The sequence below is a fragment of the Sander vitreus genome, chromosome 11, assembly GCF_031162955.1.
Source record: "Sander vitreus isolate 19-12246 chromosome 11, sanVit1, whole genome shotgun sequence".
Taxonomy (NCBI): Eukaryota; Metazoa; Chordata; class Actinopteri; order Perciformes; family Percidae; genus Sander; species Sander vitreus.
Window position 1 is genome coordinate 26,183,209 of NC_135865.1, and position 19,994 is coordinate 26,203,202.

At 42.6% G+C, this 19,994-nt stretch overlaps 1 protein-coding gene across 1 annotated transcript in view; it reads left to right on the forward strand.

The window, feature by feature from the left end:
- The first annotated feature begins 221 nt into the window (after positions 1-221).
- The window catches only part of kalrna (kalirin RhoGEF kinase a), a 112,840-nt gene continuing 93,067 nt past the window's right edge, over positions 222-19,994 (forward strand). Inside the window, exons 1-16 of the mRNA XM_078262544.1 lie at positions 222-307; positions 1,053-1,222; positions 1,906-2,080; positions 2,770-3,022; positions 5,664-5,830; positions 7,170-7,289; positions 8,476-8,544; positions 9,584-9,733; positions 11,801-11,950; positions 12,523-12,637; positions 13,092-13,207; positions 13,837-13,959; positions 14,380-14,562; positions 15,881-16,002; positions 17,280-17,346; positions 17,439-17,548. Coding sequence (XP_078118670.1) covers positions 275-307; positions 1,053-1,222; positions 1,906-2,080; positions 2,770-3,022; positions 5,664-5,830; positions 7,170-7,289; positions 8,476-8,544; positions 9,584-9,733; positions 11,801-11,950; positions 12,523-12,637; positions 13,092-13,207; positions 13,837-13,959; positions 14,380-14,562; positions 15,881-16,002; positions 17,280-17,346; positions 17,439-17,548 — 2,123 coding nt within the window. The 5' untranslated portion in view covers positions 222-274. The remainder of the gene's footprint in view (positions 308-1,052; positions 1,223-1,905; positions 2,081-2,769; positions 3,023-5,663; positions 5,831-7,169; positions 7,290-8,475; positions 8,545-9,583; positions 9,734-11,800; positions 11,951-12,522; positions 12,638-13,091; positions 13,208-13,836; positions 13,960-14,379; positions 14,563-15,880; positions 16,003-17,279; positions 17,347-17,438; positions 17,549-19,994) is intronic.

The following is a 19,994-nucleotide window of genomic DNA, read 5'->3' on the forward strand; positions in this document are numbered from 1 at the left end:
ACATATAGCTAGATGTATTTTCCATGGCCACGGTATACGACCAAGTTATACAGATATTGATCATGTTAATGGTGTTGCTGCTGATGCTGAAGAAGGTCCCTCCTCCCCCTTCCAGAACACATACACTAATGCAGACAAGCTGCTGGAGGCAGCTGAGCAGCTGGCTCAGACCGGAGAGTGTGACCCCGAGGAAATCTACAAGGCAGCCAGGCACCTGGAAGTCCGAATCCAGGACTTTGTCCGCCGAGTCGAACACAGGAAGCTGCTGCTCGACATGTCTGTCTCCTTCCACACACACACCAAGGAGGTGGGACGCACAAACGCACACAAACTCAAAAATGAACACATTTTCAGGCATCCTGCGTCTGCCTGGGAAAAGAAATCTAAATGGATATTAGTTTGTCACTAACGACAGAGAGTCTCTGACATGTGATAAGTGTGTAGATGCAGGTTTGAGTCCCAATAGGACAAACAGTTTCCCCTGCTACAATTAGTGGCACTTTAGTCTGTCATGTCGTCGTCGTCGATTGTTTTACAATTTGTATTGCGATTTTCATTTATTGCGATTCTAGAAGTATTTTGATTCGAGAGAATTGTGTATTGCAATTTTCTTTTCCTTCTTTACCAAAAACAAACATTTGAATAATACACTTCTCGAAACAATATATCATGACACATTTCTAAAAACAAATAGTTTTCTAAGAATAATGCACATCACATTTATTTCAATTGTAAATAAGTACATAACATGGATTTTCTGCATTTTCGGCTTTCGGCCTGTTTAGCTGGAAACGCATATGATGTAGTTGCCACCAGTGGTACTGTATAAACAGAAAATATTCAGGTGAATAATTGGTTAAAAAACAACAACAACAAATCGATTCTAGGGAAAAGAATGGATTTTCCCACCCCTAGTAGTTGTGTTATTTTTAGTACTCAGTATTTTCTAACACAGCAGTGTTGCAGAGGAAGGAAGGAGAATTCTGTGCTAATGGGTTGATCACACATCTGCTAAGCTGCCACTCTGTCTGTTTGCCCGTCCGTTTGTCCAGCTGTGGTCGTGGATGGAGGAGCTGCAGAAGCAGCTGTTGGACGAAGTGTGCTGCAATTCGGTGGATTCAGTTCAGACTCTGATCCAGCAGTTTCAGCAGCAGCAGACGGCCACACTGGAGGCAACGCTCAACGTGATTAAAGAGGGAGAGGAATTAATACAGCAGCTCAGGTAATAATACAATTCATATAAATATTCATGATGCTGTTTTAAAGACTCGGGTAACGATATTAATATTTCTAATGTTATTAAAGAGAAAGGATTAATACAGCAGCTCAGGTAATAATATTCATACCTAAAACATCATTTAAAAGTCAAATTCATACAGCCACTCAGGTAAGATTGCGATTAATAACCATATTGACACAAACATATATATATATATATATATATATATATATATATATATATATATATATATATTCTCCTTCTGTATCTGTCTCTCTCTTTCTTGTCTTACTCTTACTTGTGTTACTTTGTTTAAACTGTACACTACTAGCTGATCCCCATTGTCTTTGAGATGGTCAAATATAATTAAAACTATTATGCTGTAGTTTGTCAAGTTTTCCTATATTTCATAAAACAATTTAAAAAGAACCCATGATATAAACAATTTAAAATATAAGGCTTTTTTATAGATTCCATTTATTTGTTCTGATTTGGTGTTATAACATTTTCATCTAAATATGAAAACATCATAAGATGAAATGAAGAAGAAAAAAAAGTCCAGCACATGTGCCTCATATACTCCTCAAAACATCTTTGTGTTGTCAAAGTGGGTCCTCTTATGATGAGGGAGGTCTTGCGTTATGGCGTGTGTGGTATAATGTCTCCCTCTGTCTCTCTTCCAACAGAGATGCAGCCATGTCGACCAATAAGACGCCTCACTGCAGTTCTATTGCACACATCCAGGGGGTGCTGCAGCAGCTGGACGAGGCTCAGGGCCAGATGGAGGAACTGTTCCACGAACGCAAAATCAAGCTGGACATCTTCCTCCAGCTACGCATATTTGAGCAGTATACCATAGAGGTAGGAGCGCAAGAGTGTGTGCTTGTTCAATATCAAAGTAGACTCAGACAGGTACTTGATTTTATTCTGACGGAAACACTTTACTGCTCATTGGAAGCTGCTGTGGAGTACAGCAGAGCTCTGCTCTAGGTCCCCTGTTGTTAAGTAGAAGAGAGTGTTTAAAGCTATAGTGTGTAGTTTCTGTCGCCCCCATGAGGAATTCTAAGTAATGACAACAAAACTGTGAGTCCACATGATACAAGCCTTATGTGATCGCGCACCACCACCACCCCCACCCCTCCTCTACGCAGTTGCTAGTAGCCAAGAAGGACACGGAGGATTAAAAAAACATGATGGACTCTTCAGAAGAGGTCATTATCTTCACTCGAGCTTCTGCGCGGGAAAGTCTCCGGAAGACACAATCTTCTGAACATAGTCATACTGAGAAATCCAGAGAGAGTTGTGTGGAGCTGATAGTCTTAATTAGCTTTGTAGCAACTCATTTGGCAATGGCTTGAATGTAACGGACATTTATTAATATCAAAATGTTACGCACTAAAGCTTTAAAGGGGGCTGTAAGAGCTAATTGGAGCCGGTGTTGATAGACAAAGCACAAAAAACAACAATAGCACCCACTGGCTTTTGGCTTGTTGTGTTGTTAACTGTGTCTCCATGTGTCCTCTGATCCCACGCTTCCTCTGTTCCTGCAGGTCACAGCGGAGTTGGACGCCTGGAACGAGGATCTATCCCGTCAGCTGAACGACACCGGCCGCTCCGGCGCTAGCAGTGGCAGCAGCAGCGGGGGAGGCGGCGCCTCCTCTGGCGGAGCAGAGGACATCGGCCTGGCTGAGCAGCGGCTGAAACGACACGCAGAGAGGAAGGCAGCCATGAACAACATGACCTACGAAGTGATGCAGCAGGGTCAAGACCTGCACCAGTACATCATGGAGGTCCAGGCTTCAGGTAAAACACACACACAAACAAACCTTTGCTCTATGAGAAAGAAAATAGGGGGACAAGAGGTAGAGAGAGAGACTGGAGATTCAAAGGAATAAAGAAGACAGACGCAAAGGGCAGCTGTGTGCTTTAAAATGAGCCCCCAGAGATAATTTCCCACCATGCCCTTGTGGTTTGTTTCAAACTGGAGTTCACACACCTCGCATCATTATGCTTATGCATATTATGAACGTGGTTCCCAAGTGACCGATTGTGTGCTTTTGCCAAACAGAATAAATACACAGCCATTCAGCCAGAGAAGAGAAGAGCTGTTTGGTACCTTATGCTTAAACTGTAAAACCTTAAAGCCATAGTAGCACTATTTTATGTTAAAGCGCCCGTATTATGCTCATTTTCAGGTTCATAATTGTATTTTAAGGTTGTACCAGAATAGGTTTACATGGTTTAATTTTCAAAAAACACCATATTTTGTTGTACTGCACAGCTCTCTCTCACTGCTGCAGATCCTCTTTTCACCTGGTCTCTGTTTTAGCTACAGAGTGAGACCTCTTTTCTTCTTCTTCTTCTGTACTATCTTTGATTGCACTCGCAAATACGCAGTAGCTCAGATGTAGATAATGTCAGCTAGCTAGCTCCATAGACAGTAAAAGAAAGGCTGTTTCTCCAACTTCGGTCAGTTACAAGGCAGGATTAGCTGGGAGACTTCTAAATGAGGGTGCACATGTAAGTAGTTCTTTTGTAGATTATGGTGAACTTGTGTGTGTTGTAGCAGTGCTTTGCTATTGAGAACGAGGTAGCATGCTAGCGTTAACGGTTGCGGTTAGCCAGATCGTTTTGTTGTGACGTCACAAGCCGTGCAGATTTTGAACAGCTCACCCAGAGACTGAAGGCAGGACACATTCAGAAACCGTATCTCACTCAGAACAGAATGGATGGATTTTTTTCAAAGTTGGTATGCGTGTGGAAGCACCAGAGACACAAAAGAACACCCCAAATCCCAGAAAAAAGTGTTTTTTTCATAATATGGGCACTTTAATGGACGTCAACGTTACTTTCAAGCCATTGCCAAATGAGTTGATACAAAGCTGATTAAGACTATCGGCTAACCCAAAACTCTCAATTTCTCAGTATGGCTACAAACTTTACAAAATGCTGTAGTCCGGTGACTTTCACGCACAGCTGCTCGAGTGATTCGTTTTACGTCACCGCTGAGAAAGGACAACAGCAGCGTTCAGCTTTGCAGACAAAGAGGACATAACAATTACAAGATAATTACCTCTTCTGAAGAGACCATCATGTTTTTGTAATCCTCTGTGTCCTCCTTGATTTGATTTTTACTTGCAACTGCGTGGAGGAGGGGGCTGGCGTCATGTGGATGCACCGACAGTGTTGTTGTCATTACTTAGAATTCCTCATGGGGGCGACAGAAGCTACGCACTATAGCTTTAAATAAACAGTGTTGGGAGGTTAGCTGTGCTGTACGTACACCACTACTAGGCAGTCATATTCTTTAACGCTTTCAGGGATGCATTTGCATTCACACTGAACTTCAGTTGTGATCATGTTGCCCACTGAGCAGGCTCACATCTGGATTTACAGGGAGAGAATTAGGTTAAAAAAATCGTCACAGCACAATCCTCTTACTGTGTGTGATGTTTGTGTATATGAGTAGGTCAATGCCCCCTGGAGTGATAAATCTCTCTCACACACACAAACACACTCTCTCTCTTTCTCTCTCTCTCTCTCTCTCTCTCTGGTGAAGTAGGATATAAATAGTTAACTGATTCTACAGACTGAGTATTAGACGCACACAATTTATTCAATGCTACTCAACAAATCACACTTTCAGCTCAAACATTATTACTATGTAATATTAATTGAGTAATCAGCTGCAAAAGGAAGTCGAAATCTGTAATATTATAACCTAAAGATGTCAAATCAATATTGAATGATACTAATGAAAACTATGACTTCATTATATAACATTCATTCCTTATATAGCATCTTTTAAACTGGCTTTTTGGAAAGTTGTCATGGTGACATTTTTGGCACTAACCTCCTTAAGATGCCTTTTCAGGAGGTTTGTCAGTGAATGTATCCTAGGATCATTTCCACCAATATTAAAGATGCAGGAGTGGTTATTTAGGATTTGATTCACATGCAAGTAAAATAATTAAAGAAATAGTTCAGTATTTTGGAGAGTTCAGTATGATTAGTGTCGTCTTCTTTGCAAGAGTGAGAAGAGTCGATAAACAGTACATCATTAATGTCCTTATCGCCAGTGCACAGCTGGAGTCGGGACATGTTCAGCCTAGCTTAGCATTAAGACTAGATTCACCCATAAATAAAAAGTAATGTGAAAGTGACGGTTTGCAATTTTAGAGGGCTATTTTTGGTGCTCTACACTGAGGAATGAGTCCTGTCTTTACAGAGCTGCAGGGAAATCAGAGTTAACAGGATAGAGATCATCCACAACATCACCAGACATTCCCTCATCCTTGATTAGAGGGGGTATTTTCTTAGAGATAACGCATGAAGAATGTGACAATCACAGCTGTGTGTGTGCGTGTGTGTGTGTGTGTGTGTGTGTGTGTGTGTGTGTGTGTGTGTGTGTGTGTGTGTGTGTGTGTGTGTGTGTGTGTGTCAGGAATCGAGCTGACGGGGGAGAAGGACATGGACTTGGCTGCTCAGGTTCAGGAGCTGTTGGAGTTCCTCCATGAGAAGCAGCAGGAGGTGGAGCTCAATGCGCAACACACGCACACGCGGCTGGAGCAGATCCTGCAGCTACGCCACCTACAGGCCGAGGTTAAACAGGTAAACTCACACGCAAACACCAGCGCCAGGCGCTGGAGAAGCTGAAGCAGTTCTCTGTGTCATTCAATGGGTGCCACTGAATTTTGCTCTGGAATCATGATTCTTATATACAGTATATATGATAGTTTTGACTTTCTTCCAGAGACATTTGAAAAGTTATTTTCAAAGAAGCTATGCTGCAGATGTGATGTGCGTGCCGGTGTGTTGAGACAGGAAGCACACTGCTGCTGCAGATGGATACAGCTGAATTATTTATGAGGTGTATGGCAATGTGCTAATAACACACACACAAACAACAAAACGTTGTTTTTTTTATTTATTACAGTTTTAAATTAGGTTTTGTTCAACTTTTTCAGTGTGTGGCCTGTAGAGTTTGTCTGCTTCTTTACCTCTGGAAGACTATGCTGCCATCTACTGCACGTTAGTTTAATAACCTTCAGCCACTAAGTGTGTCTTCTAAAGAGCCCATCATGTTTTTTTAATTTCCTCCGTGTCCTCCTTGATTTGACGGGTGAAACGCTACTTGTGACTACAAGCGTCATGTGGATGCACCGACAGTGTTGTTGTCATTACTTAGAATTCCTCATGGGGGCGACAGAAGCTACGCACTATAGCTTTAAACAAACAGTGTTGGGAGGTTAGCTGTGCTGTACGTACACCACTACTAGGCATAGGTCATATTCTTTAACGCTTTCAGGGATGCATTTGCGTTCACACTGAACTTCAGTTATGATCCTGATGTCCGCTCACATCTGGATTTACAGCTGCACACTGTACAATGAAGGAGAGAGGGAGCCCTGATGCTTCGGCAGAACCATGAACTGTGATCCCAAAGAAAAGCGTGTTGTGCGGAACAGGGAGAGAATTAGGTTTAACAATCGTCAAAGCACATTTATCCTCCTCAACTGCCCCAGAGTTTTCTGAAGTTGGAGATAAAGACTGAAGACCTTGGGCACTGACGCTACTCTTCCTAAATCTAAAATTCTTTAAACAACTTTATAACAAATGTATTGTCACCTACATGTGTGCTAACAAAACCTGCACACCAATAAGCTCTGCATCCACATTATTCATGCTCTTCATAACAGTATGTTGGTCCTGTTCCTCAGACTGTAGTGTTTAACCTCACACTGCATGTCACTCATGTCTGTCCGTAACGTATGTACCTTTTTCACAGTTAATGTGTAGGAGTTTACACATTGGGTAAGAGATTTCCCTCCACAGAATACGTTCACATAAGTATCCTCTATTTTTTAGAATAGCCGTCTTGTATTTTGTCATGGCTTTGCACTTCTCTCACTGTCTCTTCATCTCTCTCTCTCTCTCTCTCTCTCTCTAGGTGTTGGGTTGGATCCGTAACGGTGAGTCCATGTTAAATGCCAGCATGGTGAACGCCAGCTCTCTGTCTGAGGCTGAGCAGCTGCAGAGGGAACATGAACAATTCCAGATGGCTATAGAGGTACACACTCATTCGCACACACATCCTAATTATTGCTGCTCAAACCAGGCTTACTGTACTTATAGTAATAATTATTTCAGTATGCATTGGTTTGAATAGAAGCAGATGAGTGCGCTCGCTCATACACACACTCACTCTTTGATAACAAACACACACACACACACACACACACACACACACACACACACACACACACACGGGTTTGTTTGAGCATGTGTTTGTGTGTGTATGTGTTAGTCCATGCAGTGCTTTAAATAGCTGACTCCAGAAGTGTGTTAGCACTCACAGGGGTAAAAGCCCCTTGGTCAGCACTGTTCTATGACACACACACACACACACACACACACACACACACACACACACACACACACACACAGTTCTTTATTTTTTTTATCATTTTGGCCCAGACCCAACATGTTCTGGCCTGGTTTCTGCTCCTGTTGAACTTTGATTGGTGTGTGTGCGCGTGCGCGTGCGTGTGTGCATGCGTGTGTGTGTGTGTTTTTTGTCAAGATTAAATAAGTCTTGGATCCTCCATCAGACGAATAACGAAATTTCTACATTTTAACAACCTTTTTGTTTGAGTCTGGTCTTGAGTTACGAGACAGTTCTCAATAGAGTGCTTAATGTTGAAAAACCTGGACGCAGACTGTGACGTGACCTTTATAATATGGTTTAGCGCTCGCTGCCAATTTTGGCCTTTTTTTTTTTTTTTAGCCCTTTGGAGCTGGGCTGGGATAAGCAAAGGCAACTGACTTTGATAGGCAGGTGTCATTTAAAAAGACTCCCAAAAACTTCTTTGTAAGTCTTAATATAGTCTTGAAGTGATACTTTAAGAAAATTGACAATAGCTTCCAACTGCCAATAGGTTAATTGCAACTCTAAGGCATGATGGTAGCTGGTTGGTGCATACATAGTGTATGCCATGGTCTAATGAACTCCTGCTGGATGCTTAAAAATGGGTTATTTCACTTTTTTTTTTTTTATGTAGTACCCACTTTACACTTAAAGGTGCCTTGTGGAGTTTTGCAGTTGGAAACCTACATTGTGGGAGCCACGCATAAAAACATTGCTCTCTTATTAGTGGCAAAAAACTCAACAGGGAACCTTTAAAGTTGAGTTGAACTAATGAGTCAGATTTCAGTTGCTAGTAACTATCTCTCCTCTCCTCCTTCTCTTCCTCCAGTCTCTCTTCCATGCTAACTCTCTGCAGAAGACTCATCAGAGCGCTCTGCAAGTCCAGCAAAAAGCTGAGGTAAATCCACATTTTTTAAAACTCTTACTTTATCATTTACTGTAGTTGGCTGTAGCACACTTGTAAGACTTACTTCGAACAACTAAGACCCCACTATATATCTTGTGTCACCCTGCAAACTGTATTTCTACATTCCTGCATCCAGGAGATGTTGAGGGCTGTTCATCATGGCCATGTATTCAGGGCTTTAAATTGACTTTTTTTGATCACCAGCCAACAAGTCTAGTAGATTCTTAAAGGTTCAGTGTGTAACGTTTTTAGTTGTTCATTATCAAAATCAGTGCCGTTCACAAACTTGTCCTTTTTCATGAATATTTACCACCACCATCAATTCTCAGTATTCCTTTTGGCTTGAAATTTTACATTTGCATTTGCACGAACTGGGGTAGACGCTCCATATTCATGCGCCATCTTGAAATACGTTAGCCGGTAAGGGACATACAGGACATACTGCTCCGCCTTCCGCGTTTTGCTGTCACATGATAAACTCACAGGTGCTGCTAATGCTGCCAATGGGTATCGTAGCTTCCGGGCCCCGGCAAGTTTGAAGAAGGAAACATGGAGGACCACACGTATTCAAAATCTACATTTCAGGAACAGGAGTCTTCTTCTTCGCCCAGAAAAAGAAAAACAATATTGAAAAGAGCAAGAGACCGGCATCGTCTCTACCGGCTACCGTAGCTTTAATACGTACTTTGAACTGCGTGGCGCGAGAGAGTTGATTGCGATATATGATCTCACGCTAGATGGGAGAAATTCCCACACATTGGACCTTTAAAGTTACCAGCTAATGAGATTTTCCACTAGCCAAATTGAAAGTTTTCCAAACTTTACTTTGATTTCAGCTCCTCTGGTTTGTCTCTCGCCATTGCATCCATCTTCTCCATTTCAGCATAGCTCGTAATCGACACCACACGCTACGCACTTAGCCGACGGTTGGCTAGTAACTTTACAATGTTGGGTTGGCAGGTGTCAATTTAAAAGCCCATGCATGTATTACCCTCTGTCTCATTCTCTCTCTTCTCCTCCTGTCTTCCAGATGGTGCTGCAGGTAGGCCACTATGACCCAGAGGCCATCAGAGGCTGTGCTGAGAAAGTGGCTGTGCACTGGCAGCAGTTGATGCTGAAGATGGAGGACCGTCTGAAGCTCGTCAATGCCTCTGTGGCCTTTTACAAGACGTCTGAGCAGGTGCACGTCAAACACACACACACACACTCGCAGAGTTTGGTTGCGTACGAAATTCTATACGGGCATGCTTTTTAGCAGGCTAAAACAGTATGGGAGATTTTTTTTGTATCTCCGAAATCTTAATATGAAACCAATGTTACATGAATTGCATATTATTTCCGGTGAAATATTACAGTATGCACTGGACACTACGCCGGCATAAGTATCCCACAATGCAATGCGTTAATAATGACAACATTCGAAACGGACAGCAACCAAGGCAGCTCTGTAACGTCAAAAATGCTTTAATTTACATTTCTACATATACAAATCTGGGATTTTGTCACCTGGGACTGTTGGTCTAGTTTCTTACCCTTTTCAGTAATTTAAGCATTATTTGGCAATGCCACTAAAGCTGAGGTTGGCAGGGGTTGCCATGGTTACGCGTCTCCAAAGGCAAGAAGGGTCTAAGGAAGTGACATTGAAAATGACAGCTTAGTGCATCCGAAAAGATGCACACTACTGTGTATTTACACAAGTATGTTGAACGATAGCATACATATTGAGTATGTAGTGCAGAGTATGGTAATTTGGACGCGACCTTTGTGTTTTCTCCACGCTTGGAGCAGGAGTGTTATTATGGTGCCACTAGTCTTGCATTGCCAGATCTATCTCCATAGCGCTATGGAGTAAGTTCTGGCTACACCACACGTACAGTCCAGGATAGGTGAACAAAACCCTCTGCGTTGTTTGCATTTCTTTAAACCAATCACAACCGTCTAGGGCGGCGCTAAGCTCTGGACGCAGCGACGCTGGCTCGGCAAATTAATCTCCGGAAGGAACTTGTTTTGGTGGAACATTTGCACCCCGCAAAAGAAAACACCACATACAATATTAAATGAAGTCAACTGTTCACACAATACAGTAACGTGAGCTATTTAAATTAGCTGGATACATTTACCTCATTTGTTCTTACTAGTGTATCGCCGTGTGTACTTCGTTCACAGCAATCCCACCAATCGGTCCCAAAACGTCCCAGTTAGAAAGGAAATGCCGTAAACATATTCTTTGTAAGTGTTTACAATCATTCACCGAAAGAACCAAGCAGGCCTGCCTTGTTGCACGATCCAAATTTTACTCAAAACGTTCCATTTTCAGCGTGCAGCTTGCTAGCTCGAAAGTTGTCGATGTTTCCCGAAGTGAACGCAGTTTGAGAACTGCAACACACAGAAGAGCGGAAGGTGAGGGACATCAGGCGCCTGAGCCACTCGTGGGATGTCAGGCAATTATCCTGGAAATGTACTTCTGTGGATCTAGACCAAGGCTGCCCAATTTAGGGCCCCAATTTTTGGCCCACCAGTATTTGACATGCTCATGCTTATTCTCCTCTTATTTTAAAAGTATGACTATGAAACGTACATTTTGTGCAGTTAAAAAGTATGTAATCTGAGTTTAATGGCAATGTAAAGCACAGTGCTGGTAAACCTCCCATTTAAATTACATAAGTACGTTTTATCTACGGAGAATGGCAAGAATTACTGTATTCTTCAACATCGACATTTATTATTGGCCCGTGGCCTTCCATCCTGATACATTTTGGCCCTTCATATGAAAGAATTTGGGCACCTCTGATCTAGACTATGTGATATTGGGCTGATATCATGGAAATGATGTTAGAGACTTCAGAGATCACGAGTCCGGTGTTTTTAGATTAAATGCAGCTTTATTCAATATTCAACAACTTTCTCTCCGAGAGAGAGATAACCATGTGTACACACTCCTAAGAGCATGTACCCATAGTGTCTCTACGAATATCGGAATAAGTCCTCCTTTATACTTTTTGGGGCTTCGCACATTCCAGTCTATCTATTTCTGTGAGACAGTGTTTTACCTCCAAACTAATCCTTATATGGAAGATACTTCTAATAGATTCACACATTCCAGGCTCCAATTGTCTGTGTGTGAAGGTTGTCCACAAACTAACCCCTCATACAAGACCTTAGATGAGATATGAAATACATTTGAAACATGTATGCTGAAATATCCAACCTATCACTATGGTGCCACCAACTCTTTGTGTCTGTCCAGGTGTGCAGTGTGTTAGAGAGCCTGGAGCAGGAGTATCGTCGGGATGAGGACTGGTGTGGCAGCCACGATAAGTTGGGACTGTCGTCCGACTGCGAACACCTTATACCTCTGATCAGTAAACACTTGGAGCAGAAAGAAGCCTTCCTCAAGGTGATTCATCTCTCATTATCTCACATCCGAAAACAGCCTGCTACCAAAATGAAGGAAGTTAAATTAACTGGTCCAAACTCTCAGTTGGACACTTTTAAGATAAGATAGCATAGAATAAGATAAGCCTTTATTGTCTCCTATCGGAGAAATTGGTCTTGGGCAGAAGAGAGAAACAGAAAATGGCGACACATTGCACATAAACTCCCAATAAACATACAGTCAACATGCATTATCTCATCCAATGCGTTAAATAAACATACGATAAACCTCACACAAGACCCCCCCCACCTTCCCCCACACTCACAGAAAGAGAAGAGAACCCACAACACATCCTCCCCCTCATATTGCAAATGACCTTTGGTTGATAGATACATATTGAATGAATTTGAATGACAGGAATTCAAAATGCACATAACAGATTATGTGTGAAATCAGTGTTTTGCAGCAAAATGCTACTTTAACTGATAGTATTTTGTAGTGTTTATAATGACGTCCTTGGGTGACGGTAGTTAGAAGAGGTGGTCTGAATTGTGCGAGTTTGTTGGTATAAGCGCCGTGTCCTTGTGCTCCAGGCGTGCACTCTGGCCCGGAGGAACGCTGAGGTGTTTCTGAAGTACATCCACAGGAACAATGTGAGCATGCCTGGAGCCGCCGGTCACACCAGAGGACCCGAACAACAAGTTAAAGGTCAGTGCTGCTGACAATCTGATTATGATAGACCTGAAAAAAAAACAATAACAACATATTGCTGGCATTTTAATGAAAGCTCAAATATTTCTGTAAAGCCATGTTTTAGTTTTGTATGTATTTTAACTGAAATGATAGATTAGTTTAACTAAGATAACATAAACGTACACAATTCTGTTATTTTTGTCTTTTTTTTGGTCTGGATTTTCTTTAATCAGACGTATTATGTTATAAAGCGTGATTTATGGTTCTGTTCTAATCTGTGGGAAACACTGTGGTGTGTGCGTCGATCTCTTAAGAGAATAGCAGGGCCGGCATGTGTGTGTGCGTGGGGAGTGTGTGGTAGAGCGATTGAGAGAGTGACGTGATTAGCTTCGAACCAATTGTTCAGCCCTAGCTGGGAGCGTATTTGCATATTTCATGTAATTGTTGTGTTTTTTTTTTTTTTGTGCAGCCATTCTGAATGAGCTGCTGCAGCGAGAGAACAGAGTACTTCACTTCTGGACGTTAAAGAAACGGAGGCTGGACCAATGTCAGCAGTACTTGGTATTTGAACGCAGCGCCAAACAGGTGAGAGAGTGAGTGTGTGTGTGTGTGTGTGTGTGGGCTTATTTAACTATATTCATGGGGTCCAAAAACCTGGAGTCCAGTATACTTGTGGGGTCCCGACAGCTTTGTGGGGCCAAAATGCTGGACCCCACAAATTTAAAGGGCTGTTTGAGGGTTAAGACTTGGTTGTAGGATTAGGGTTATAATTAGGTTCTGGTTAGGGTGAGGGTAAGGGTTAAGGTTAGGCATTTAGTTGTGATGGTTAAGGTTAGGGTAAGGGGTTAGGGAATGCATTATGTCAGGGACGGGTCCCCACAAAGATAGTGCCACAAACCTGTGTGTGTGTGTGTGTGTGTGTGTGTGTGTGTGTGTGTGTGTGTGTGTGTGTGTGTGTGTGTGTGTGTGTGTGTGTGTGTGTGTGTGTGTGTGTGTGTGTGCATGCATGCTTTAGTGAAATAAAAAGAGAGTTCTGGCTGGATTTTGGCTTTAGGGAAATGTGCAGCACTAAATAGACATCTGGTTCATTTTATCAGGGAGTGAGTTTATTAGGGAATATACGGATATTGAGGATCAACTTTATCTGTTGAAACAAAGTGTCTCACGTGTGTGTGTGTGTGTGTGTGTGTGTGTGTGTGTGTGTGTGCGCACAGGCATTGGATTGGATCCAAGAGACAGGTGAAGTTTACCTGGCCACACACACGTCACCTGGTGACAGCAACGAGGAAACGCAGCAGCTCCTCAACGACTACCGTCACTTCAGACTAACTGCCAAGGTACGCTGTGTGTGTGTGTGTGTGTGTGTGTGTGTGTGTGTGTGAAGGTCGGCTACTGGCAGCTTAATTGAGCCTCAAAGGACATGCTGGGAACATCAAGCCAGTGGAATATATAAACACTGTATCTACTTGAAACATATTTAGACTCGACAGATTACTGACACTCATGTAAACTTTGAGTTCTACTTGTGTTTTTTTTTGCACTCTGTATGAGACATGAGGGTTATCTCTAAGATAATTTATGTTTAGTTTTTTTAAGCAGGTGAAAATATTCAATTCAATCCAATATTCTTAGTATGAAAAATACAGGTATATTCTGTATTACGGAGTGTCATATTGGGAGTCAGAACATCAGTGACTCCTCCAGTATGTAATTTGTGTGTGTGTGTGTGTGTGTGTGTGTGTATACCCCCCCCGCAGCAAACCAAGGAGAAGGTGAAGCTGCTCATCCAGTTGGCGGACAACCTGGTGGAGAAGGGCCATGCTCACGTATCGGAGCTGAAGCGCTGCGTCAGCACGGTGGACCGCAGATACCGCGACTTCTCCCTACGCATGGGCAAATACCAGGAGAGCCTAGAAAGGAGCCTGGGAGTCAGCTCTGAGGTGAAAACACACCCATTAGACCATGGGTCGGCAACCTTTTTAATATGAAGTGCTGTTTTGAAATGTTCTCGTTAGTCAGTGTGCCATATCAGCATTAAGCCTGTCATCACCTACCAAGCTAAGGCTGTGTTTTTTCCTTTTTGCCGCATTCTGTGGAGAAGGCAACGAGTACTAGCCAATCACGTGCAAAGGGGGGGCGGGTATTCCCGGAATGCGGATGGGGAAATAAAGTCAATCAAACTACCGTAAATAACAGGATGTGCTCCTGCCAATGGCTGTAAAAGAGTTCATTTGGCATGCGGATTGGAAAATTTCCCAAAAACTCTCATGCACATGAATTGCTAGTGTGCCATTGATTGAGCTACCGCGTGCCAATGGTGGCCCCCGTGCCTAAGGTTGCCGACCCCTGCATTAGACTTAGATTACTCCAGATATTGAAACAAGGTAGGGGCCTTTGGTTTGGCCAAGTAAAGTTTTGTTTCAGATTCAACAATCCATTTATAAGGGGTGTAAATAACAGGGTACCTCACGATACGATGCATAGCTCACAATATTGATAATATCATGATACAGAAATTCTGCGATTATCACTATATTGCTAGACAATCCTTTAGTGATACATCACGATATATTTATTTATTTTTACCTTTATTTTACCAGGGAAAAGATCACATTGAGATTCAAATCTCTTTTACAAGTGAGCCCTGGCCGACGATATTGGTCTAAGTATGAATACAAAATGCCCGTGAAAAGGTTAAGTGCAGGTTTTGCAGTCTTGTACCTTTGCCGATTTCAAAATGTTTTTTGAAACGTCATTGAAATAATTGAATGGGGTAAAAACCCAGAGCCGTTAAAAAAGTAGGCGGTCACTCTTGAGCTCTATAGATCAGCTATGGGTCCAGACTTTGGACTTAAACGTGGCTGGGGCATCTGTTGTTTTCCTCAAACTGCTGTTCCCCATCTTGTTGAAAACCTCTTTACTTTTCGGCTAGTTAACTTTTGTTCAAGTTTCCCTCATTCATGTTTTGAGTGTCCAGCCATGAAGTAATGACACTGGGAGCTGGGAAATCTATTTTCGAGCGCTATTAGGGGTGGGGGGAAAAATCGATACAGCATAGTATCGCAATATTTTCCATGGCAATGCTGCATTGATACACAGACACCAAGTATCAATCTTTTATTATATATACGCTGACAATCCCATTTTGCAGCAATAAAAGATGAAGATGAATGAGTTAGATGAACAAACAGATAAAACAGACGTTGACAAAGTTTCCTTTTTTTGTCCCACCCTTACCATTTATGTTCCTCTATGCAGGACAATAAAGACTTGGAGTTGGACATTATCCCCGCCAGCCTGACCGACGACCCTGAAGTCAAACTGCGTGAGCCGAACCACGAGGTCAATGAGGAAAAGAGGAAGTCTGCCAGAAAGAAAGAGTGAGTGAGAGAGAGAGAGAGAGAGAGAGAGAGAGAGAGAGAGAGAGAGCGCGCAAGTCTGTACACTTTGCTGCTTCCTAAATAGAAATTAAAAAAAAAGTTATCTACACTGTCTTACATGGAAGATATAGGGAAGTTTGATTTTAATGTAGTTTGTAAAACAACAGACCTGCAGATCATGACCCAAACCTGAAACACATGAACCATGTACAGATGATAATGTTGATATAATGTAGCAGCAGTAGTGTGCATGTAGGTAGGAATGAATACATATATTTCAGTATGTGTATATATGTATATATCAGTAGGTATATTTGTATTTCCTTTTGTATTCATTTTTGTATTCACACTTTTTTTTTTTTTTTTATATTTTTCTTATGTAAAGTGGAAAAAACTAAAAATACAATGAGGGGTACTGAGGTTATGTTGGGTTTGAACAGTGTTCAATAGAGCTGGGCGATATGGAGAAAATCAAATATCACGATATTGTAAAACAAATACCTCAATGTCGACATTGTGACGATATTGCAGGGTTGACAAATGGTGCTTTAACAAAATATCCTCACAATTAGATTTAAGATAAATAGTCATCGATAATGTGGACATAATGAATAAGTGGGTAAAGGCAAATAATAGAAAGCCAGAACAGTCTCGTAAAGTCAGAAAATTACATCACTTTACTGTAATGTAGCCTTTCAAAACCAGGAAAAGAAAACCCTTAAGCTCTGTTACGATATTACGTTGGGTAAGCAAGGCCCTACTTTTGGATTGTCGTATTACAATCGTAATTACGATATCCAAAATCTAAGACGATATCTAGTCTCAAATCACGATGTCGATATAATATCAATATATTGCCCAGCCCTAGTGTTCAATCAAATAAAGTCTGTTGCTATTGCTCTTTGTAATCAACAACAAGAAGAAAACTGGCAATGTCATGAAGGTATGAAATATAGCAGCAGTAATTCACCCTATTTAACCAAATTATTCCTATCCACTCCCAAGACAGCTTTTTCTCAATCTCAGAATTTTAAAGACATCAAAGACACATAATTGTGCTATAATTGTGCTAGTAGCACAATGTACAGTCTTTCAAATCTCCTCTGCAGCCTTCTGAAATGTTTTTTGTCTCATCGTGAATCGCTTGCTAGGAAGAAAAAGTCTTGGAGGAACATCGATAACCAGACACAAAATATGACCGATTGTATAATTCATGCCATCTGATCCTTCTTTGTGGCGTTTCCTTTGTTGGTACTAACTTTCTTTTTTTTTCTCAGGTTCATAATGGCAGAGCTGCTGCAGACAGAGAAGACCTACGTCAGAGACCTCCACGAGTGTCTCGAGGTATGAAAAACCGTTTGGACTGCTTGTCCAATTTAGTTTTGACCCAACAGATATTTTCCTGTCATACTTACGTCTGTCTGTCTGTCTGTCAGACCTACCTGTGGGAGATGACCAGCGGTGTGGAGGAGGTTCCTCCAGGCATCGCCAACAAGGAGCATATCATCTTCGGCAACATGCAGGATATCTGGGACTTCCACAACAAGTGAGAGACGCAACACCTAAAGATATACGGATTTAAGCGTCGTAGATGGCGCACGCTACAGGCATGCACGGAGAGCGAATTTACGAATCCTACTATGGCCACGCCAAGACCTGCCCTTCAATAGCAGCTCAATTGGTTGGGGTTAGGCATTGACCGCGAGTGGTTAAGGTTAGGATAGCTGATTGGTCAGGGGATAGGACCTGTACAGATGGGGTTACGTTACCTTGCGTAGGCATGGACGCCTGGCCAATAGTAGTGATTGAATAGCGGGTCTTGGCGCGGCCATAGTAGGATTTGTAAATTCGGGCACAGAGACACTTATGCTCAACGCATTGTTCGTTGCAGTACTCTCCAAAACACCAGAGGGCATACAAACAAAAATAATTTGTGAATAAGCAAGAAGTAGTAGAGATGACGAGAGCGGGAGTTAAGCAAAGCAGGCTGCCTGGCAACAGAAGAAAACATATCCATGATAAACACCGACGTACCGCGAAACATTACATCTATCTACTCTAATCATTAACGTGACTGTCGTTTGTCTCCAAATCGAAGTGACTGTCTGCCAGTAACGCTGTTAAGAACACTCTTTCCATGAAGTCGTTTTATTTAGCTTTGACAGAACGACCTCTCGGGCCCTATCTTGCAACCAGTGCAAAGCCTGACGCAAGTGTCTTTGCTAGTTTAAGACCGACTCAGTTATCAGTTTCCCGTCGAGCGCCCGCGTCGTTTAAATAGCAAATGCAACTGTGCCCATCTTTCTGCCCATGGGCGTGCTGGTCTTACAGGGAGGTGTGTTCAGGTGCATTCTTGGCCTATCTTGAGGCAGCGGGAAGTGATCGCGCCATTGACCAACAAAAACCTGGTCTAAAGTCAATAGCGCAGCATTTTATTGTTATTTTAACAGTGAATTAGTAAAATGTGCTTAGGTTTATGCACAGCGTGCGCACACTATGCTTGTTACACACACACAGGGAAGTGCAGCAACACACAAACATGCAGAAGATTACAAATGAAAATATTACGCTGCAAATCCGCCATCATAATAGCAATGCGCCAAGGTCCAAACGCACCTGGCTTTTAAAGAGAATGGGAGATGATCTCTGATTGGTTTATTGCATGTTACGCCCAAAACACACCTATGAATTCATGAAGACACTAAGTACAACCCTTTTAATCCATGCGCCCGGACCCGCTTTTCCGCCGTCAAACTAGCAAAAGTGGATTTGGACACGCCCTAAACGCACCTGAGCCAGGCGCTTCACGCCGTGCGCTTAGATCGTTAAACTAGGGCCCCTCATGTTTTTCCACACTTTCCCCCAAAATGTTTCTTCTTTTCCCAGTGTAGTGTCTCTCTCTGACCACATATTTAAGGCTGTTTGACTCCCTGTGGTCTGTACATGAAGAATCATACAGATGTTTGTAGAGGTGAACCTCTTTTTCCCAGCTGACCATGTTGAAATGACAGCGCAGCGCACGCAGTGGGCGCGTAGTTCCAAAAATTCAGAGGTGCGCAGCCACGGGTCGCGACAGTTTGCGGAGCCTTCGTGCTGGAAACGACAGCCGTGATGATGTCATTTTATGGCTTGCGCGCCGTGAACACCGCGTCTACCATAAACTAAGCTTTATGCTGCTGCGATACATCAGACTACCTACACCGTAGCCTGACGTGCACCTCTCAAAAAAATTTAACTACACGTCGCAGCGACGCACTCCGCTCGGCCCTGGCTTGGTAGCGTTGCATTTCCCCCTACTCATTTCCTGGTTCTCCTTCTCTATAAACAATATGAAATCAAGGAGAGGGTTCACTTTTCCTGCTACAGATTTCTGACAGTGGTCCGAAAGAACAGGGGAGACACTTTGTTTCTCTCACTATGACTCTCTAGAGTCCTGGCTCCGTAGCGAATCACCGTCACACTCTCACTTGCTCCACCACACACTCCCCAGTGCGCACACACATGCCTGCCCTGCTATTCTCTTAAGAGATCGACGCACACACCAACGCACAAGTATAGACTTCAGGCCACTCACGTAGGCTACGGCGAAAGCTCTGCATAGAGCCTCCACCGAACCATAAATCAGGCTTAAAGCAACACCAAAGATTCTTTTGTACCTTAAAATAATGTTTCCAAAATCGTTTCAGTGGTTCATCAACTGGTAGCAGGGTGAACGGCACTTCTGCATTCGCTTTGCGGCCCTCTATCTGCTATAACCGCACTATGCAAGTTTGCCAGATCGGGTAGCGGATCTGTAGTTCCAATGAGACATAATGAGACATTACGACAGCGGTAATGGACAATTCCACTTCCAACCTGTAGGGGGACCGAAGAGGAAAAGTGCTTTGGTGTTGCTTTAAGGCCAAGTGGACTTGAATTTCCAGGCCTGTGTCTAGACATGTTCATTTTGTTTTTGTATGTTCCTTTTAAATTGTGATCTTTCGCTGTGTGCG